Source organism: Rattus norvegicus, chromosome 19 (assembly GCF_036323735.1).
Source record: "Rattus norvegicus strain BN/NHsdMcwi chromosome 19, GRCr8, whole genome shotgun sequence".
Classification (NCBI taxonomy): domain Eukaryota; kingdom Metazoa; phylum Chordata; class Mammalia; order Rodentia; family Muridae; genus Rattus; species Rattus norvegicus.
The window spans coordinates 55,773,210-55,795,548 of NC_086037.1; the positions used below are offsets into that span (position 1 = coordinate 55,773,210).

The 22,339-nt window shown below is 46.8% G+C and overlaps 1 protein-coding gene and 1 long non-coding RNA gene across 4 annotated transcripts in view; one reads left to right on the top strand and one right to left on the bottom strand.

The window, feature by feature from the left end:
* Positions 1 to 10,664, bottom strand: part of Fcsk (fucose kinase) — a 40,128-nt gene extending 29,464 nt beyond the window's left edge. The window contains exons 1-11 of one of the 3 annotated variants that reach the window (XM_039097766.2): positions 10,542 to 10,664; positions 7,433 to 7,537; positions 6,937 to 7,088; positions 6,741 to 6,791; positions 3,957 to 4,082; positions 3,332 to 3,404; positions 2,775 to 2,872; positions 2,225 to 2,305; positions 1,497 to 1,616; positions 1,151 to 1,322; positions 582 to 694 (exon numbers count right to left, since the gene is read on the bottom strand). In XM_039097766.2, the coding sequence (XP_038953694.1) occupies positions 582 to 694; positions 1,151 to 1,322; positions 1,497 to 1,616; positions 2,225 to 2,305; positions 2,775 to 2,872; positions 3,332 to 3,404; positions 3,957 to 4,082; positions 6,741 to 6,791; positions 6,937 to 7,088; positions 7,433 to 7,514 (1,068 nt within the window). In that variant the 5' untranslated portion in view covers positions 7,515 to 7,537; positions 10,542 to 10,664. Of the gene's footprint in view, positions 1 to 581; positions 695 to 1,150; positions 1,323 to 1,496; positions 1,626 to 2,224; positions 2,306 to 2,774; positions 2,873 to 3,331; positions 3,405 to 3,956; positions 4,083 to 6,740; positions 6,792 to 6,936; positions 7,089 to 7,432; positions 7,538 to 10,541 lie in introns of those variants that run through there. The other 2 variants (NM_001395146.1, XM_039097768.2) reach the window with 2 other exon arrangements.
* A 6-nt stretch (positions 10,665 to 10,670) lies between these two features.
* On the top strand, positions 10,671 to 13,135 carry LOC134483368 (uncharacterized). Its single transcript, XR_010060233.1, has 2 exons — positions 10,671 to 10,807; positions 11,819 to 13,135. It is a non-coding gene; the product is annotated as an uncharacterized LOC134483368 (long non-coding RNA).
* Positions 13,136 to 22,339: the final 9,204 nt, after the last annotated feature.

A 22,339-nucleotide genomic window follows, 5' to 3' on the forward strand; every position in this document is an offset into this window, starting at 1 on the left:
CTGGATCCCTGAAACTCAAATAATGGAGAAAAATTCCTCTTTTAAGTTGAACTCTGACTTCCAGATGCGTACTATACATACTATAGTATGTGCACATGCACACACACACACACACACACACACACACACACACACACACAAATAAAATGTAACAAATAAGTAAGTCAAATAAAAATTTCAAGGTCAGCCAAACAGTGGGCAGAGGCAGGCAGATCTCTGAATTCAGGACCAACCTGGTCTACAGAACAAGTTCCAAGACAGCCAGGGCTACACAAACCCTGTCTGGGAGATGGGGGTGGGGTGGGGGTGTGGAGAAAATTTAAAGTCATCCTTGGAAATATATCAAGTTTGAGCCACAAGCCACCAAGTAGCCTCAGGCTGCATGAGACCCTGTCTCCAATAAAAGACCAGTTAATGGCTAAGTTAGAAGCTTCGAAGGACCTTTCACTCAGCCTTTCACTCCCAGCAGTTAACTCATAGGTAAACTGTTCCAAGCACAGGGTATTTCTCTCTCTGGAGCCCACATCTCACCTGACCTCAAGTACTCAGCAGGCACCTATTAAGGGGCAGACAGGTCTCACCTCCACCTGAGAGTGAACAATCTGGGCCACAGCTACTCCAGGCATCGTGAGTCTGTGCAGGAACTCCGTGGCATCAGTTGTCATGTAACTGTAACCGCCATCAGGGACATACACTGTAAAGACATGAGAATGAACCCCGGGGGCTCGAGAGATGGTCGGGTTGCTCTTGCAGAGGTCTAAACAATTCCCAGCACCCACACCAGGCGGCTCACAACCACCTGTAACTCCAGCTCCAAGAGATCCAACGCCCTCTTCTGGCCTATTGGGGACCTGCACCCACATGAACATACCATCAAGGCAGACACCCAAAAATACAGTTTTTTGGGGGATTTTTTAAAAAAGATTTATCTATTTTATATATGTGAAATACACTGTCGAAGTCTTCAGATACACAGATGAGGGCATTGGATCCCATTACGAATGGTTGTGAGCCACCATGTGGTTCCTGGGAATTAAACTGGGGACCTCTGGAAGAGCAGTGGATGCTCTTAAACCGCTGAGCCATCTTGCTAGTCCACAGGGCAGGAGGCAGCTCTCTCTCTACCCAAGGGCTAATAAGAGATACCCACCCATAGTGAGGGGCTGATCTCGAAGCTCCCTCCACAGCTGGGCCCGGGCTCCCTTCAGGTAACGTGCTACATCCGGGTCACCTTGCCCCATCTCCGGGGGCCGCCCAGCCACGAAGTTCTCCCTGCTCATATTCCGAGCCATGCAGAGCAGGATGTCGAAAAACAGAGACAGCTGGGTGAGGGTGAGAAGCGTGGCTATTGGCAGGGCAGCAGCTGGGCCCCGCAATCCCACGGTTGAGCTAGTCCCATCTGCAGAGAGGCTAACCCAGAAAGGGGAACGGACTGGCCCGAGGTCACTTAGCCTTTCACTCCCAGTCAGGGGCCCCGGGTTGCTTCCTTTAGTCACCTGCACAGGCTGGGCTCCAGAGTCCAAGCCCATATAGGTGCAGGCGTCCAGCGGTGGGCTCACGTGGGTGGCTAGGAGGTGCTCAGCAGTCTCCACAGAGAAGAAGACAACCCCAGAGACCTGGAGGGACCCACAAGGCTCACGTGGGGGAACCCTGGTGCCAAGCTCAGGCATGGATTGAGAAGGGCGCAAGCAGATGAGCCAGACCGGGTGTAGTACCGTAAAAGGCACGGACTTTTATCCACCCCAGCCCCCAGATCCCAGGTTTGGACAGCTTCTACCAAAGCACCTTATAGAACCCCATCAACTTTCTCCTGCCAAGCCCAGCTCCACACCCTTTCCCAACACTCTTACCCACATCCACCAGGCTGCCTCTCCCTCACTTCTGCTAGCTTTCTGGCTCGAGGCAAGACCCTGAACTTCCACATCTACCTGTTCCACAGCCTCTAGCCTCATCTGCTCTCCTGAACGTCTCTTTAGGTTCTAAACTTGTTCTCCAGTTCTAGCTTGGCCTGGGATGGTCTAAAAAGAATGGAGCTCCGGGTTGGGGATTTAGCTCAGTGGTAGAGCGCTTGCCTAGCAAGTTCAAAGCCCTTTGTTCGCTCCCCAGCTCCGAAAAAAAGAAAAAGAAAAAAGAGTGGAGCTCTTCTCCAGAAAGAAAGGGAAACTGTCCCTCCCCTATTCCCAAATTTCCCAGGATCCCTCATCCCAAGCCCAGCGAGCCATACCAGTGGTACCAGTCCATCAGGCCTGACACACCGTTGTATCTCTGCCTTAGTGCCCTGGTAGTAAATGTCCAAAACCACGCCCTGTGGGGAGGGGGAAACAGAATTAGCGTCAAGAACAAGAGAGGGTTGGGGATTTGGCTCAGTGGCAGAGCGCTTGCCTAGGAAGCGCAAGGCCCTGGGTTCGGTCCCCAGCTCCGAAAAAAAAAAAAAAAGAACCAAAAGAACAAGAGAGGACCAGGACGTAGACACCACTGTGAGAGTCAACAAAGGGTCTCCAAGGGAGAAGGCGCAAGTCTGGCAGGTACCAGTGTGTTTGTGGGGACTTCTATCTGTATAAGTCGGAGAGGAGGGCAGGTTTTAGTCACTGACACAGCCTCAGCCCCTAAGTACAGCACATCCAGGCAAGTGAGCAGCATCAGGGCAGTGCCATAAAAGGACGCAGCCTCGAGACCACACGGAATGACAAGCAAGGCAGGTCCCAGAGCACAGGGCCGGAAAAGCACCTCAATCCCAGGATCCCAGGGCAGCTTAGCCATACCAGGAGTAATACCTGCGAGTCAGTGAGGTAGACCCCGTGGTTTAGAGCGTAGGCCAGGCTCCCAGGAAAGGCGATCACTCTGGTTCCCCGGAAGCCATCCCAACTGATCCCTACGGGATGGCACAATCAGGGTGGCAAGGTAGGGAGCCCCAAACATGAGCTCAGAGCTGAAGCGTTTGGGAGCTCTAAAAGGAAAATACAGTTTCCAAGGCCAACCGGACATTCCTCTGGGAAAATCGTAACCCCTTCTCCCTTAAAGTTCTTCCACAGCAAACTGTAGGCGAAGGGGGCGGGGGAGTTCTGGTGATTCCTATTTAACTCCGCTCCCGTGGAGGTGGTGGGGGCGGAAGTGGATCTAGAACTCACTGAAGCTCTAACTTGCTGCATCTTCCTGCCTTGCCCTCCCGAGTGCTAGAATTACAGGCATGAAGCACCACAACCAGCCGCCAAGTCTGCAGAAGGGCAGACTGAGGCTCAACAGATCGATGGTCTAGCCCACTCTTCCTGTATAAATGGGCTGCCGAAACAGACTTGATGAGGGAAGGCGGTCCCAGGCCACCCATGCTCACCAGGGTTTGGAGGAACAGACAGAAGCATGTCGGTGCTGCAGACCCACACACCTGGTGGGGATCCTGGACCCAGCTGCAGAGGACAAGAAAGAGAGAAAAGACAGAATTTAGCTAGTGGCCCGGCCCGCCCGGCCCTTCCTCCACTCTTTCACTCTCCCGCCCCCCCCCCATCCCCTAACCACCTACGCACACACCACCTCCCCACCCCCACCCCCCACCCTCCACCCCCGCTTCCCTTTGTTCCAGCCACTTAAATATGAAAAGCATCTGCCATCAGGGCCAGTGTTCAATGTTAACCCCCTTCCCACTCAACCCCATTCCAAACTTCTTGGGTTTTTTGTTTTTGGGGTTTTGTTTGTTTGTTTGTTTTGAGGCAGTCTCAACTAGTAGGCCCGGCTGGGCTGGAACTCAGAGCTCCAACTTTCTGGGCTCCTGAGTGCTGAGATTAAAAGCCTTCACCACCACACCTGGCCCCACAACAACTGCTTGAAGTTCTAGTTTTGCTCACTACCGACCTTTCTTCCTGGGGTTCCCCACCCAGGCCACACAGACCGTCCCTGGTGGCTCAGTATGTACAAACTGGCTCATCTGGGAGGACCCACTCTGGTTGACTACTTGGCCTTACCCGGTGGGTCATGATATCCAACAGGCAGTCCAGGTTGCATACCAAGGCCTCCACAGGGGCCTGTGGATTCTCCACAGGGAGGCAAGTGAAGGCCCTGCCACAGTCATCAAAGGGGAAGTCTCGGCCCTAGGGAGGAAGCGAACCTCATTAGAGGGACTCCTTGCTGCAGGGAAGCGGAAACGGGGGACACCTCCACTGTACAAGGGCAAAAGGCATTAAGCAAAAGAGGTCTTAAGAAAGTTATATGATGGTTCTTGTTTGAATTTTTACAACTAACATGATTACTGTGCAAAATTATAAACCATACACATGCAAAAGGAAAAAAAACCCCATCCTTAGGACACTAAGTGCTGTCCTCGTTTTGAGGTATATCCCATCAGATTGTCATTAATATTTCTTTTGCATGTTTTAAGTGTCTATCTGTCTGTCTGTCTGTCTGTCTGTCTGTGCACATGCATGTGCCACGGGACAGGAAATGGAGGTCCAAGAACAAAAGAAGCTGGGTCTCCCTGCTCCTACCACATTGGTCTTGAGGGTCAAACTTAGGTTTGGCAGAGGGTGCCTTCACCCCGGAGCCATTCACCCAACTTCCATTCATACGTTCTCTAAGTCTTGTTTTTTTAACGAACGTGAGCAGCTAAGGCATGATGGAACGAACCATTGGTCCCAGGGCTTGAGAGGCAGAGGCAGGTGGATCTTTGTGAGTCTGAGGCTAGCCTGGTCTACATTCTGAGTTCCAGGGCTACACAGGGCCTCGGGGTACAAACAAGCAAGCAAACATAAACTCAGTAAACTGGAGACGTGACTCAGTTGGCAGCTCGCTCACTCTGCAATCATGAAGCCCTGGGTGTAAGTCCCAGTGTCTTAGAAACGGGGCACGGAGACATGCCTAGAATACTAGCCCTTGCAGGGTAGAGAATCAGAAGTTCTGTTCTCAGCTCCACAGCAAGTGTGGGGCAAGACAAGGCTACATGAGGCCCTCCTTTTATTTTTACCATTTTTGAAAATGTGTGTCATGTACATGCAGGTGTCTGCAGAGGCCAAAAGAGGGCATCAAATCCTATGAAACGGGAACTGTACGGGTGGTTGTGAACTGCCCAAGGCATGTGCTGGAAGCTAAACCTGGATCCTCTGTAGGAGGGCCAGGCACTCTTAACCACTGAGCCACCTCTCCGACCCCATGAGGCCTGATTGAAAGATTTAATAACAGGGTCTGGGCCAGTAAGATGGTTCAGTGGGTAAGGGACCTTGCCACCAGGCCTGAAAGGTGATTTAAAGTCCTTAAACCCATATGGTAGAAGGAAAGAACTAACTCCAAAAGCTGCCCCTGACCTCCACCTGTCTACACACACACACACACACACACACACACACACACACACACACACACACACAAAATAAATAGAATGGAAACTTTAGATACATAATAACAATCCCCAAAAACCATAGAGTATGCTGAAGAGGTGGGAACAGGGTTGGAGAGATGGCTCGTTGGTTAAAAGTACTTGCTGCTCTTAGAAAGGACCTAGGTTCAGTTCAGAGCATCCACAACCTCCTGTAACTCTGGTTCTGTGGTAACCTAATACCCCCTTCTACCCTCTGCACCCCATTCTGACCTCCATGAGCAGTGTGTGCACATGGATGTACATGCAAACAAGCAGGAACACACACATACAAACATAAATAAAAATAAGGAAGGAAGGGAGGGAGGGAGGGAGGGAGGAAGGAAGGGAAGGAGGAAGGGCAGAAACAACAGCAGAAAGTCACACAGGTCCTGAAGGTTTAACACTGGAGAATGAGACAGGCATCTACAGCAATAACAATATTCTGGCAATTTAAAAATATTACCACTGGGGGAATATGGGCAAAAATACATACATACATACATACATACATACATACATACATACATACAAAAATAACAACAAAAAACCCTCTCTGTATTATTTTTTTTTTAAAGACATTCTTTTTTTTTTAAAATACTTTATTTATTTATATGAGTACACTGTAGCTGTCTTCAGACACACCAGAAGAGGGCATCAGATCTCATTACAGATGGTTGTGAGCCACCATGTGGTTGCTGGGATTTGAACTCAGGACCTCGGGAAGAACAGTCAGTGCTCTTAACCACTGAGCCATCTCTCCAGCCCTCTGTATTATTTCTTATATGTGCATTTGTATCTTGATGAAAATTCCAAGGAGAACTGATTCCTCAGGACTGAATTCAGTTTATCAGGTTTGGCATTAGGAGCCTTGACTCACTGAGCTCTCTCCAGAGACCTCTTTTATTATTTGTGTATGTATGCACATTTGTGTGTGCATGTATGTGTGTGTTGCATGCACATGTGTGTGTGCACGTGTATGTGTATGTTTTATGTACATGTCTGTGTGTGTCGCATGCACATGTATCTGTATGTGTGTATGTGTGTTGTATGCACACGTGTGCGCAGGTGCATGTCCTCTGGTCCTGGGATTACAGACACACAAAGTCATGCTCAACGTTTACATGGTGTTGGGGATTTGAACCCAGGTCTTCATATTTACACAGTAAATGCTCTTACCCACTGAGCCTTCTCTCCATCCCCAGATGTACCTTCTAATTTGTCTAAAGTACATACCTAACCAGTTCCCAACTTCTAGACACTTCATTTCATTCGGATCCCTCTGGCTTTACAGGATGAACACCTCGCACACACACCACTATAGAACACCCGTACAGTCCCATCCAATCGCTAGAACCAGGATCCGACCCTCTGCCCAGCCCACATCCTGAATTCTGCTTACCATGTGCAAGATGAGAATCCAAGCCGAGTGCAGGACATCTGACGTGACCACCTGTGAAGAGCAGGAGAGCTGTCTAAGGGCAGGGTGACACGGCAGAAACAAGCCAGTCAAACTTACAGAACGAAGGAAGGTCTGGAAGTCTTAGGAACTATGAACGTGGGCCAGTGGGGCGGGGCGGCAGCTCAGAAGCACTCACGGTGAAGCCAGCTCGGGCACTCAGGTGCTCAGCAGCCACCAGCAGTGCATTGAGAGTAGCTCCTCCACTGCCTACTCGGGTCTGGGGGTCCTCCACAGCCAGTAACATCGTCCCGGCAGGGATCTGCTCCCGCTTCTGCCTTACCTCCAGCTCTGTGAGCAAAATAAATGTTGGGATACACACACAGTCACCGCCCGCCTGTGCTGGCCCAAAGGACCTGAGCGAGCCTGTTAACATTCGTTTGATTCCTGTGACTCAGCTTTACATAGAGCAGGTGGTTAAATACTTCTTGGAGGTAATTAAGTCCTGTTATCCTGAGCTTATAGATGAGAAAACTAAAGACTAAGGATATGAGATGTACATCAAGTTACAAGACTAGGAAGAAAGCCTGGTGTTTCAACCCAGGTCTACCAGGCCTCCAGCGCAGCAGGGGTCTGGTAAGGGAGAGGGAAGAGAGTTCTAATATAAAGTAAAGGGGGGAGGGTGTGTCACCTACCTCTCTGAAAGACCTGGACACTGTCCTTGTACTGGCATGTCAGGATAATGACCGTCCAATTGACCCCCTTTGGCTGGTCCATTCTGGCCAAAATGGAGGGGCTTCCTGAAACAGCAATGTATATAATGCATACGTGAATGTTTCTGAGGTCATCCACTAAAATTAATTTGTTCTGGCACGCAGTTCTATGAATTTTAACACAAGTATAGACTCTTTTTAAATTTTATTATTTTGTTTAAGTGTTTTGCCTGCAAGTGTATATTATACCACAGAAGTACAGCGCCAAGTGCCTTCAGAGGTTGGAGGTGGGTGTCAGTACCCCTGAGACTGGAGTTACAGATGGTTGTCAGCCATCACGTGTATGCTGGGAATTGAACTGGAAACCTCTGGAAGAACAGTAAGTGTTCTTAACCACTGGGCCATCTCTCCAGCCCCTCCTAATCCTTAACTTTGTTCACTGGACTTTTAAAATAAAAAGCATGACTTTAGGGGCTGGAGAAATGGCTCAGCGGTTAAAAGCACTGGCTGCTCTTCCAGAGGACCTGCGTTCAATTCCCAGTACACACATGGCAGTTCACAACTGTCTGTAACTCTGGTTCCAGGGGATCTTGACACCTTCACACAGATATACACACAGTCAGAATACCAATGCACATAAAATAAAGATAAATCTTTTTTTAAAAAGCATGACTTGCCCAAGGCCCTGGGTTCGGTCCCCAGCTCCAAAGAAAAAAAGGATGACTTGAGGGGTTGGGGATTTAGCTCAGTGGTAGAGCACTTGCCTAACAAGCAGAAGGCACTGGGTTCGGTCCTCAGCTCCGAAGAAAAAAAAAAGCATGACTTGAAATTGTCCCCCTCTTGGGCTAGAGAGATGGCTCAGCGGTTAAGAGCACCCAACTGCTCTTCCAGAGGTCCTGAGTTCAATTCCCAGCAACCTCATGGTGGCTCACAACCATCTGTAAAGAGATCCGATGCCCTCTTCTGGTGTGTCTGAAGACAGCTACAGTGTACTTATATATAATAAATGAATTAAAAAAAAAGAAATTGTCCCCCTCCACAAGACAACATGTGGCACCCGACTGTGGTTGAGTGAATGACAGACACATCCTTCCAGGGTGTGACAAGAGAGTAAGAGAGTTTTAGCCTAGCCCTGTTTAGGAGGAAATGAAGGCTTTGAAATGGTCTTGGGGTCAAAGGCCATAGTCCTGGTTTTAATTGTCAACTTGATATAACATAGTTATGTGCGAAGAAAGAACCTCGGCTGAAGACCTGCCTCAATCAGAGTCCTTTGGGCATATCTTTGAGCAACTGTTTTGATTGATGGCTGGTGTGTGTGGCCCCATCCCTAGCCATATAAGAAAGCCCCTGGGACAGATAAGAAAGGGCTGAGCAATCAAGAAGCAAACTAGTAAGCAGCATGCCTCTGTGGTTCCTGCTCCAAATTCCTGCTGGGAGTTCCTGACCTGGAAGTATAAGGCATATACCCTCCCTTTCCCCCCCGGATTGCTTTTGGTAGTTTTATCACAGTAATAGAAAAGCAAACTTAGGGCTGGAGAGATGGCTCAGAGGTTAAGAGCACTGACTGCTCTTCCAGAGGTCCTGAGTTCAAATTCCAGCAACCACATGGTGGCTCGCAACCATCTGTAATGGGATCCGATGCCCTCTTCTGGTGTGTCTGAAGACAGCTACAGTGTACTCACATAAAATAAATAATTCTTAAAAAAAAAAGAAAGAAAGAAAAGAAAAGCAAACTTAGATAATTCTGAATAATAGGGTGTGGGGGATCCGGGTCCGGGAAGACAGAGAAAAGTCTCAAGAAATCAAGCATTCCCAGTCAGATCAGCCAAGAGAGTAACTAACACTCAGGGAGTGTTTCTCAGGCACCAAGCCAACAACATTGTAGTGACAGCTCAAAGGAGCCATTCACCAGCCCTAACAGTTGATCTTATCACACCACGCACATAAAGAAACAGTGGCTTAAAGAGTAAGCAGGCTGCTTAAGGTCAGGTAGAGCCAGTGCAAACAGCAGGGTGTGGCCCAATGTCTGCCCTTAGTCACAGTGAGGAATGGTCCTGCAGTTGGCATCACACGTGGCACTGGTGCAGTGATCTTGGAATACCGAGAAGAGATTACCGCAGCACTAGGCCCGCTTTTAACAGAACTTCATTTGCCCAATCCAAGTTGGAGTTTTGGGGACTGGGCCTTTTTTTTTTTTTTTTTTTTTTTTTTTTTGAGTTAAGACATGGTCCTACGAAGAAAACCTGGTCTCTAATCCACTATATGGCCAAGCATGGCCTCAAACTTCTGGTCTTCCTCCTCTACCTCCTGTGCACTGTAAATAAAGGCTTACACCGACTCACCTAGTCAAGCATTTTTGGTTGGTTGGTTGGTTTTTGTGTTTTGTTTGCTTTCTAGTGCTAGGAATCCTCAGCAAAACTACAGGATAGCAAGCAGAGGCAATAAAATAAAGCCCCTCTTGCACACACGCGTGTGCACACACACATATTTTCGAGACAGGCTCGCACTATTTAGCCCTAGCTGGCCTCAAACTTTTCATGTTCTTGCCTTCCCTGTACTAGGTTTACAGGCCTGGGCCACAATATGCTTATTGAAGGAAGATGGTACAGGTAGGGACTATGCACATTTCAGTATTTTAAAAACTTTAAAAGTTGAATGAGAGAGAGAGAGAGAGAGAGAGAGAGAGAGAGAGAGAGAGAGAGAGAGAGAATGAATCAGGCCCAGGAGACACTAATTTGCGGCTTTCTGAAGAACAAGAGGCAGAAAGAAGTTGCCTAGAAGTAAAACCAAATAGTAAACAATACGGTCATAAAATGTGTGCCTAGTGGTATAAACTGAGGCAGGAAAACGACTCATATCAAAATCTGAGTAGCGCTGGCATCTAGAGCTCAACTGGCTCAAGGGAATGTCGCTCTGTGTGCCAGGTGTCCCCAAGTCGCGGGGCGCCCTCTAAAAACCCAAATCAAGAAAAAGCTGCACTGCAGAGGTCCCTTGCAGCTAACCAGCGCTGGGGTAACGACAGAGATCCGGGAGACCCGCGAGAAAGCGCCCCAAACTAGAGTGGAACTGAAGACCCCGCGGACCCACTTACCTGCGTCCGCCCAGAGCTCGCAGAGCCGGCTCTTTAACGTGACTGCGCATGCCGCGCAGCGCACCCTGGGAAATGCAGTTCATTCGATCTTGCTCCAGAGTCCGTAGAACCCGCATGCAGCCCCGCCTTACTGAAGGGAAAAAGTTCTCAAACTTACACGGAGCGCTCCACGTACCAACTTCCAGAACTACAACCACCAGAGAGAAGTAAAGACACTCGCCAGTTTTCGTTTTGTTTTGTTTTGTTTTTGTGACTCGGGGTACAAGGTAAAAGTATGTTTTGCTCTTTTTTTTTTCTTGACAAGGTTTCTCTGTATAGCCCTGGCTATCCAGGAACTCATTCGCTTACCTCTGTCTATTGAGTGCATGTGGAACCACCGCCTGTCTGTAATTTTGACTTTTTCTTTTAGTGCTTTAATTGAAGCTAAGTCTTTCTTATCTACTGATTGACTGACTGAGTGACTGATTGATTGATTGATTTAATATAGGTACACCGTAGCTGTCTTCAGACACACCAGAAGAGGGCATCAGATCCCATTACATTACAGATGGTTGTGAGCCACCCTGTGGTTGCTGGAAATTGAACTCAGGACCTCTGGAAGAGCAGATAGTGCTCTTCACTGCTGAGCCATCTCTCCAATCCCCTAATTTTGACCTTTTTCTTTTTTTTCGGAGCTGAGGACCGAACCCAGGGCCTTGCGCTTGCTAGGCAAGCGCTCTACCACTGAGCTAAATCCCCAACCCCAATTTTGACCTTTTTAAAAAAGTGGGTTTTTTAATTATTATTTTAGGGACTGGAGAGATAGCTCCTAGGTTAAGAGCACTCACTGCACTTTCAGAGGACCAGGGTTCAATACCCAGCACACACATGAAGCTCAAAACTGTTTGTAACTCCAGGATCCAACACCCTCACACAGACATAAATGCGGCAAAACACCAATGGGTATAAAAATAAAAATAAGTAACTATTAAAATTATTTAGTTTTTATTACGACTGTTAACACCATCGTTTTATGTGCATGACTGTTTTGCCTGCATGTGTGTCTGCGCACCTCGTGCGTTCCAGAAGAGGAAAGCAGAAGGTGTTAGAGCCTCAGAAGCTATTTTTTTTTAAGATAGGATCTTCCTATGTAGCCCAGGCTGGCCCTAATTCAAACTCCTCCTAATTCAGTCTCCAGAATGCTAGGATTATTCAAACTCACCACCATGACCCAACTTCTTCAGATTTTTTTCTTTCCCTTCTTTTCTTTTAAAATTTTTATTTCTTTCTCCTGGCAGGAGCCCAAAGCCACTATTTTCCTCAAGAGTGTGAAGAAGCAGGGGCGGGCTCACCATTGTTCCTGAGGAGGGAACATACTCAGCTAGAATTGGATCAACAGTTGGGATACTGTTTCCCTGTTTTTCTCAGGCGGATCCTTCTGGAATAAACTTCCAACTCTACAGTGGAAAGTTTCCAGTAAAACTTTTCGAAAGCTGTGCGTGACAGCATCGTTCGTCATAGCCCCAAACTGGAAGACACTCCAGCATCCCTGACGAGGGTTCTATGTTTCACAAAGGTTTTGACTAAAAGATGGTTGATATATATGCACAGTAATGGACTCCCTTCAAGGCCTTTTGTAAGGCTGGGTGGGGTGGCAGAGGCCTGTAATGTCAGCACTTGGGAGGTAAGGGGATCAAGAATTCAATGTCATCCTCACCTACACAGCCCAGGTAAAGGTGGGAAGTGAGAACCAACTGGAAATGCCTTGCTGGCTTTTGGTCTTGCTTTGGTCCAGCATTTCCTCACAAAGCTCCCTTTCGTCTCTTTTGGAATGGTTATGTATATTTTGTGCCATCATATGTTGGAAGTGTGTGATTTGCTCCTTGTTACAGGGGGTTGCAGTTAAGAGACTGCCTCAAGTCTCAGCAAAGATGTGGACTTTAAACAGTGTTGCGACTGGAGAGCTTACTTACGGGTGGTTTTGAAGTTGGATTGAATGCATTTTGCAATATGATATGGTCACAAGTCTATGGGGGCCAGGGAATGGATGATGGTGGGTTGAATGAGATTCACGTATGTGTATGCTTAGTCACTAGCCATTTGAAAGGATTAGAAGGATGAGGAGATGCGGCCTCGCTGGAGAAGTGTGTCACTAAGGGTGGGCTTTGAGGTTTCAAACGCCCATGCCAGGCCCATTCTCACTCCCTTGGCTTGGGGATCAGGATGGAAAGCTCTCAGCTCGAGAGACACCATGCTCCACGCCATAAAGATAATGCCCTAAGCCTCTGAAACTATAAGCCAGCACCCAATTAAGGGCTTTCCTTTGTAAGAATTGCCTTGGTCATAGCTCCTTCACAGCCACAGAACCATGACTAAAACAGAACACTCACAAATGAAATGAAAAGTATTTTTAAGGGCTGGAGAGATGGCTCAGCGGTTAAGAGCACCCGACTGCTCTTCCAGAGGTCATGAGTTCAATTCCCAGCAACCACATGGTGGCTCACAACCATCTGTAAAGAGATCCGATGCCCTCTTCTGGTGTATCTGAAGACAGCTACAGTGTACTTATATATAATAAATGAATAAATCTTTAAAAAAAAAAAAAGAAAAGAAAAGTATTTTTAAGTACTGCATCATGGGAGGGGAAGGCAGAATCAACAGTTCTAGTGCAACCATGGTTACAGCCTGAATTTGAGAATCTCCTCAGGAAAGAAGGAAGCAATGGGCCATGGCTTTGTTGGTGGAGCCCAGTGCTAGATAGAGCACTTGCTTAGCACGCAAGAGACCCTGGAGCCCCAAACATCCCTAAACACGTAAAGGGATAAGACTTGCAGGGCAAGGAGGACATGAGCCTCTCTCTCTCTCTCTCTCTCTCTCTCTCTCTCTCTCTCTCTCTCTCTCTCTCTATTTTAGTTTTTCTTACAAGAACATACTTTCCACATTTGGTGTCCTGAACCAAGAAGCCTGAGAGGACACGGAGTCAGTCCCAGCAGGAATGGGGGCTGTTCTGTAAGTTGGCCAGTCACAGCTGTGTCTTCCTATTTCTGGCTGTAGCATGAGTAAACAGTAATTCCCAATGCCTGTGATTTTTATGCATGTTTGACTCCATAGTAAACAGTGTGTGTGTGTGTGTGTGTGTGTGTGTGTGTGTGTGTACGCTCACTCACGCGCGCGTGTGAAACCAGCCATTATTATTGTCGATATACTCTTCCTGCTCTGTTGAAGGATTTGGGGGTTGCCCACTGCTGAGTCTTCAGGCTCTGGGACTGTACCTAGGATGTTGTAAGTGGTTAGAAACCATCGAATGAAAGAGCGAAAAGCGTCCCCTGTCTGGCTCCCATGGGAGTCATCCCCTCTCTCCACTTGGCCCAAGTCTCCCTCACCCCATCTCCTGTGTCTATCCTCTGTGAACCCAGGAAGCCGTCTCTCTCGCAAGTGACGAGGCACCTCTTCTTCAGCAATGCAGATCCAAGGCTCTGCAGCAGAACCAGAAGCAGAGACACCTGCTGTTGCAGTGTTGGCAGTGGTTCCATTAAACAGAATGCATCCCCAAAGAGCTCAGGAGCCAAGCCTTACTCACAGCCCGAGAAGCTGGTGTGGCTGGGTGACATTGACAGGGTCAGACCTGCTCTAGGGTAACACTCTCCAGCCAGAGAGGCAAAGCCAGAAGCCCATCCCTGGCAGGATAGGATAGCTCACACAGCCTATAGCTTAGCATTCAGGAGGCAGAGGCAGAGGCTAGGGGTCACGCAAGGTGCAAGCCAGTGCTGTCCATACAAATCAATCAGTAGCTCCTGTTTAAAAGGAAAGAATTCCTTGACTTGGCATAGTGGCAGCCCATGGCTGTAATCACAACAGTGGAGACACTGAGACAGGAGGCTATAATATAGCCTGGGCTATGGTATAAGACCTTACCTCAAAGAGAAAAAAAGGAAGGGATGGAGAAATTGCTCAGTGGTTAAGAGCACTTCCTGTTCTTCTAAGGACTTGAAGTCAGTTCTTAGCACCCACATCTGGCAGCTCAGACTTGCCTATAACTGCAGCTCCAGGAATTCCTATGCCTTTTCCTGGACTTTGCAGGTACCTACATGGGTGTTCACAAACCACAATACATCTATATACAATTTAAAAATTAAAAAAATATATTAAAAGAAAAAAACAGAGATGGAGAGATAGCTTTTCCAGAGGACCAGAGTTCAACTCCCAAACACAAGTCAGTTGGTCACAATTCCAGCTCCAAGGGATCTGACACCCTCTGCTGGCCTCCTTGGACACCCACACACTTGTGGCATACACTCACACAGATGTATACATATGTTCTAATGTTCATAGCAGGGAGCAGGAAGCACAGAGACAGACATGGTGCTGGAGAAGTAGTTTCGAGTTTTATATCCTGGTCTTCAGGCAGCAGGGTTGCACGCACGCATGCACGCACACACGCACGCACGCACGCACGCATGCGGTGAAGAGAGGAGGGAGGGAGACAGACAGACGCATGGCCTTTTTGAAACCTCATGGCCCACTCCCAGTGAACGCCTCCTTCAGCAAAACCACATCTTCTGATTCTTCCCAAACCAACTCCAATTCAGTCCTCAATTAGTCAACTGAGGACTAAGCATGCAAGTATATGAGCCAATGGGGGCCAATCTCATTCAAAGCACCACAACACATATGCACAAATGAAAATAAAAAATAGGGGTTGGGGATTTAGCTCAGTAGTAGAGCGCTTGCCTAGCAAGCGCAAGGCCCTGGGTTCGGTCCCCAGCTCCGAAAAAAAGAAAAAAAAGTTATTTTTAAAGGGAGCAGGGGCGCTGGAGAGTTGGCTCAGTGGTTAAGAGCACTGATCGCCCTTCCAGAGGTCCCAAGTTCAATTCCCAGCAACCACATGGTGGCTCACAGCCATCTGTAATGAGATCTGGTGCCCTCTCCTGGTGTGTCTGAAGACAGCGACAGTGTACTCACATACATAAAATAAATAAATCTTTAAAAAAAAAAAAAAAGGGAGCAGGGGGAAAGCACTTGGGTCTAAGGGTTATCTGTAGAACAGCTCTCTTACCTAGCATGGATAAGGCCCCAGTTTCTCCAGTACCAGGAAAATAAAGGGGACATAGGAAAGACAAGAAGGCCCTCCCCAAATGATACATATTAACATTTCCTGCTGGCTGAAGTCAAGAGCTTCAATATAGTTGACAAAACCAAGGAAGAATGCCTACAAGGAGAGCAGTCCTGAAAAATAACTTTCAAGAGTGTAAGAAAACCGGGGTTGGGGATTTAGCTCAGTGGTAGAGCGCTTGCCTAGGAAGCGCAAGGCCCTGGGTTCGGTCCCCAGCTCCGGAAAAAAAAAAAAAAAAAAAGAACAAAAAGAGTGTAAGAAAACCAATGGGGGGAATGCTGCTGGAGAGATGGCCCAGTGATTAAAAGTACTGGCTCCTCTTGCAGAGGACCTGGGTTCAATTCCCTGCACCTATATGGTGCCTACAGCCATCTGTAAATCTAGTTCTAAAGCACAGACCTGCACAGGCATAAGGCACACACGTGGTGCACAGACATATATAGGCAAAAGACTTAGACACCTAAAAAGAAAGAAAAAGAAAGAAAAAAGGACCGTGATCGCTTAAAGCCAAAATGCAAGTGACTTTCCTAATCTGGAAACCTCAACAGTGCGCCTCATAAATCACTTTACTGTTTCTTTAGCACAAGGAGATTCCTGCTGATTTGGACTCAGGACTGTAATCCCGGCACTTAGTGTATACAAGCAGAAGGCTCAGGAGTCCAGACCCAATCTCAGCTCCATAATGAATTTGAGGTTAGCTTGTGTTACATGAGATTCTGTCTCATTTGCTTGTTTGTTTGTTTGAGATAGGTTCTCTCTGGGTAGCCCTGGCTGTCCTGGTACTCATTCTGTAGATCAGGCTGGCCTTGAACTCAAGAGATTTGCCTGTCTGCCTCCTGAGTGCTGGGATTAAAGGCATGTGCTGTCATTGCACAGTGTCAAAAAGGGTGGGGGGTGGGGGGGTACCTCAGTTGGTAAAGTGTTTGCCAGTCAGGTAGGAGGACCAAAATGGGATCCCTGGCGTGCACATAAAAGCTGGTCATAGTCACCTCGTCTGTAGTCCCAGTGCTGGGAGAGCAGAGACAGGAGATCCTTGGAACTCACTGGCCAGCCGGGCTCACTAAATCAATGAATTGCTTCCAGGTTTAATATGAAACCCTATCTGGAGAACGGAAAAAAAAAAGATACAAGATAGATACCTGTGCGTGTATACCTGGCTGCACATGTGCACACATGCTCAGAAGGAAAGAAGAGGTAGGTAGAGTTGTTGATGTATCTGAATCTATACACAAGTCACCGGTGACATTTGGAAAGGTCAAGAAAAAGAAAGCTAGGCTTGATGGCTAGAATCCTGAAGCTGGTGACTCACCGGGAGTTCAAGGCCAGTCATGAGTTGCAGTAAGCTGGACCCTCCTATATCAATTACCAATCAAAAAAATGCCCCACAGGGTTGGGGATTTAGCTCACTGGTAGAGCACTTTCCTAGCAAGCACAAGGCCCTGGGCTCCGTCCTTGGGTTCTGGGAGAGAAAAAAAATAAAATGTTAAGAGCACTGACTGCTCTTCCAGAGGTCCCGAGTTCAATTTCCAGCAACCACATGGTGGCTCACAACCATCTGTAATGGGATCTGATGCCCTCTTCTGGTGTGTCTGAAGACAGTGACAGTGTACTTATATACATAAAATAAATAAATAAATCTTTTTTTTTATTTATTCATTTATTATATATAAGTACACTGTAGCTGTCTTCAGATACACCAGAAGAGGGCATCAGATCTGACAGTGTACTTATATACATAAAATAAATAAATAAATCTTTTTTTTTATTTATTCATTTATTATATATAAGTACACTGTAGCTGTCTTCAGATACACCAGAAGAGGGCATCAGATCTCTTTACAGATGGTTGTGAGCCATCATGTGGTTGCTGGGAATTGAACTCATGGCCTCAGGAAGAGCAGTCGGGTGCTCTTAACCGCTGAGCCATCTCTCCAGCCCCCATAAATAAATCTTTTAAAAAAGAAAAGAAAATGGCCCACAAAGTGCCACGGGCCAATCTGATGGAAGCTGTTTCTGTTTGAGGTTTTCTTCTTTCCAGGTGACTAGTTTTTGTATAACTAACCAGAAAAGGTATGTGTGTGTGTGTGTGTGTGTGTGTGTGTGTGTGTGTGTGAGCTTGCATGCACGAGTGCATGTGGACCTGTGCTTATTCATGTTGAGTCCTGAGAGGATATCAGGTGTCTTTTTCAGTAGCTCCCCACTTTATTTACTGAGGCAGGGTCTCTCTGGGCCAGATTAGCTTATTCTGGCTAATCTAGCTATCCAGAAAGCCCAGCCCCTGGAATCATTGCCTCTGCCTAATGTGTGCTGGGGTTTAACCAGCTTTTATCTGGGTTCTAATCCAAACTCTGGCCCTCAGGTTTTCAACCTGACATGTCCCCAACAAGTAGTTTTAAATCAACATGTATTCATACATATTTATTAGGGTTAGTAAAATGATTCGATACATGTATAGATTATATAACGACCAAATCAGGCTAGGGCTGACCATTGTAAAGTAAAGCTCATATGAAGTGAAAACTTAAGGGTTCTTTGGAAAGTCAGTCAGATGGTGTTTTGCTGGGGCAAACACAGGAAGGAATGTTTAGCTGAAGCGAGCACAGGTGAAAGACTAAGGCAGACTCATGAAGGGATATTTCACTGAAGCAGACACACAAGAGAGGATGTCCTGCTAAAGCAAGCACGTGAAAGGACACGTGATGAAGGATTCTTGGCTAACAACACACATGTATTGGTCTGTGTTATGTTGTGAGGTTGGGCTGCATTCGTCGGGACTCCACAGAGAGAAATGCACCCAAAAAACTTCTGGTGGTGCGCTGCCTTTCTTGCCACAACACACAGAGGAAGGTCAGAGGATACTGTAAGGGGAACAGTTCTTTCTTATCATAAAGATACCGGGGATGGAGCTTAGATCACTGGGCTTGTGGTGTCACCACACTTTAAAACCACATTTATCGTGTGTGTGTGTGTGTGTGTGTGTGTGTGTGTGTGTGTGTGTGAGAGAGAGAGAGAGAGAGAGAAGAGAGAGAGAGAGAGAGAGAGAGAGAGAGAGAGAAGAGAGAGAGATTTATAATTTTTCAGAACCCTCAGGCTTGTCTGGATATTTTGAAAAGCATCATAAATTATTGTGTAGCGGCCCTACTGTGACCATAAGAACTAATTCTTCTAGGGCTGGAGAGATGGCTCAGCGGTTAAGAGAACTGACTGCTCTTCAAGAGGTCCTGGGTTCAATTCCCAGCAACCACATAGTGGCCCACAACCATCTGAAATGGGATCTGATGCCCTCTTCTGGTGTGTCTGAAGACAGCAACAGTGTACTCACATACATGAAATAAATAAATAAATCATTTTTTAAAAAAAGAACTAATTCTTCCTATATAACTGTGTAATTCTGCCTTATTGTTGTTCTTATAGTACTGGGAATTGAACCTAACTCCTCACATATGCTAAACAACTGTTCTATAATTGTGCTGTACCTGAGGGTCTCCCACAGTAGCTCAGGTTGTCCTAAAACTCACTTCACTACAGAGCCCAGACTGGTTTCAAACTCCATACATTCTTTCTGCCTCAAACTCTCCAATGCTCAGATTATAGTATGAGGCATCAAACTCAGCTGAGTTTTCATAAGCTAATGATCAAAGACAACATAGTTGAATGGAGTGGCTCAAGCCAGCAACTCCTGAAACAAGGCAAGAGGATCCTGCTGAATTTAAGGCCAGGGCTACACAAGACTCACTCAAAAAAAAAAAAAAAAAAAAAAGACCTGAGCATAGCAGTTCACACCTTTAATCCTAGCACTCAGGAGGCAAATGGCTCATCTCTGAGCTCAAGTTTAGTCTGGTCTACAAAGAGATCCTGTCTCAATAACAAACAAAGAAATAAAATCACCAGTTGAAGCTTCCCCAGTTCCTTCTCCTATTCATCCATCCATCCATCCATCCATCCATCCATCCATCTATCCATCCATCTATCCATCATACTTTAAATCAAGCCCAGGGCTTCACGTATACAAGGCAAATGTTCTGTCACTAGAGTAAGACTCCCAAACCATGTTTTATTTAGTTTTGTTTTGTTTTTTGAGACAGGGTCTCTCAATATGTCTCTGGCTGTCCTGGAACTCATGGTGTAAACCAGGCTGGCTTCAAACTCACAGATATCCACCTATTTCTGCCTCTTGACTGTTGGGATTAGAGGCATGGACCACCTTTTTTAAAAAAGAAATCACTAACATTTAGATAATTTGTTTCATTAAGATATAGCTATTGGGGGGCTGGGGATTTAGCTCAGCGGTAGAGTGCTTGCCTAGGAAGCGCAAGGCCCTGGGTTCGGTCCCCAGCTCCGAAAAAAAAAAAAAAAAAGATATAGCTATTGGGGGCTGGAGAGACAGCTCAGTGGTTAAGAGCACTGACTGCTCTTCCACAGGTCCTGAGTTCATTTCCCAGCAACCACATGATGGCTCAAAACCATCTGTAATGGGATCTGATCCCCTCTTCTGGTGTGTTTAAAGATAGTGACAGTGTACTCACATATATAAAAATAAATGAATTAAAGAAACCCACTGGGAGCCCCAGATGAGGGTGTATTTGATAGATAGTCTCTCTCTCTCTCTCTCTCTCTCTCTCTCTCTCTCTCTCTCTCTCTCTCTCTCTCTTTCTCTCTCTCTCCTCATTCTCATCCCTCCTTTCCTCTCTCTTTAAAACAAACAAACAAAAATATATAGATATTATGTATTTTCTATGTAGCCCTGGCTGGCCTGCTACTTAATATGTAACTGAAACCTACCTTGAGCCTCTGGTATCTGCCTTTCTTTCTTCTTTTTTAAAAAAGATTTATTTTACTTTATTTTTTAAAATTTATTTATTTTATTAATATGAGTATACCGTTGCCCTCTTTAGACACATCAGAAGAGGACATCGGACTGTTATATAGTTGAAACTGTTTTTTTTTTCCTTTTTTTTTCTTTTTTCTTTTTTTTTTTTTTTTTTGAGCTGGGGACCGAACCCAGGGCCTTGTGCTTGCTAGGCAAGTGCTCTACCACTGAGCCAAATCCCCAACCCCGAAACTGGTTTTTTTTTTTTAAAGATTAATTTATTTATGAGTACACTGTCACTGTCTTCAGACACACCAGAAGAGGCCATCAGATCCCATTACAGATGGTTGTGAGCCACCATGTGGTTGCTGGGATTTGAACTCAGGACCTCTGAAGAGCAGCCAGAGCTCTTAACCACTGAGCCTTCTCTCCAGTCTCCTCTATCTTTCTTGGTAAGTGAGATAAGGTACAGGATAAGGGCAGAGTATATGTAGTGGAATTTGGAGACCGGTCCAGAGTGTGGCCACCCTGCAGGTGTTTGGATGAAGCGAGACCCGATGATGGATCGAGTGGTTCACACCTGTAATCCTAACACTGTGAGTGTGAAGCAGAGCCATTGCCCTACATTCAAGCCCTGCCTGGGTTAGGAAGTCAGACTGTGTCTCAGAAAGGCAAAGGGCTCAGCCAATAAGCACTTGCCAAGAAAGCTTGCAGCCCTGAGTTCCAGGTAAAGCTTGCAGCCCTGAGTTCCAGGCAAAGGTTGCGGCAGAGGGTAGGGATCGGCTGGTTGCAAAATCTCTGGGGCTTCCTGGCCCACCCCGCTGCGGCTGAATCAGAGCATTCCAGATTGAGTGAGAGGTTCTGTCTCAAGAAATAAGACAGAGGGTTAGGGAAAAATCACTCAGAGGGTAAAGACGATTACTGTCCACCTGATGACCTAAGTTTGATTCTCAGGCCCCACGTGGTAGAAGGTGAGGACTGATTCCTATAAGTCATCCTTGGACTTTCAAGCACATGCCATGCACAAGCAAGCAGACACATAGTATACGTGTATACACACACAGACACAGACATATACACATGCAGACACACACACACACACACACACACACACGCGTGCACAGACACAGACAGACAGACACACACACACACACATGCAAACATTAAAATGGAGACTGATTGGGAAAGGTGTTCAGCATCCCCCTCTTACACACATGTGGCACACACATGTGCACATACATGCACACAATAACTAACCAAAGACATGGTAAATGAATGGAAAGCAAGGACTCGAAGAGATGTTTGTACGCTCAGGTTCATGAGAATTACTCACCCCAGCCGAGAGATGGAAGCAATTCATCACTAGTGAATGGATAAAGGAAATGTGCTATGTGCCCACAATAGGGTATTATCCAGCCTTTGAAAGGAAGGAAATTCTGAAACCCGTTACAGTATGGATGGACCCCGAGGACGCTATGCTGAGTGAAATAAGCTACTCACAAAACGAACAGCAACAACAGAGCACTGTGCGGTTCTGCTCAAGTGGGGGAGTCATACACTCATTCTCTTCTGATGCAGCGTCCTCTTTGTGTTTGTTAGAAAAGCAGTCGGAGTCACAGGAACAGGAAGTAGAAGCTGGGCGGTGGTGGTGCACACCTTTAATCCCAGCACTTGGAAGGTGGGAGCCAGCGGATCTCTGTGAGCTCAGACATAAAGGGGGGTGAGCCACCACCATCACACTTGTAGCCCTAATTCTTGGGAGGTGGAAGCAAAGGATCGGGAGTTTAAGGTCATCCTCAGCTACATAGCAAATTCCAGGCCAGCCCAGATTACACGAGAACCTTTCTCAAAAAGAGTGATCTCATAGAAACGGTGCAATGCCTCAGTGCAAACCTT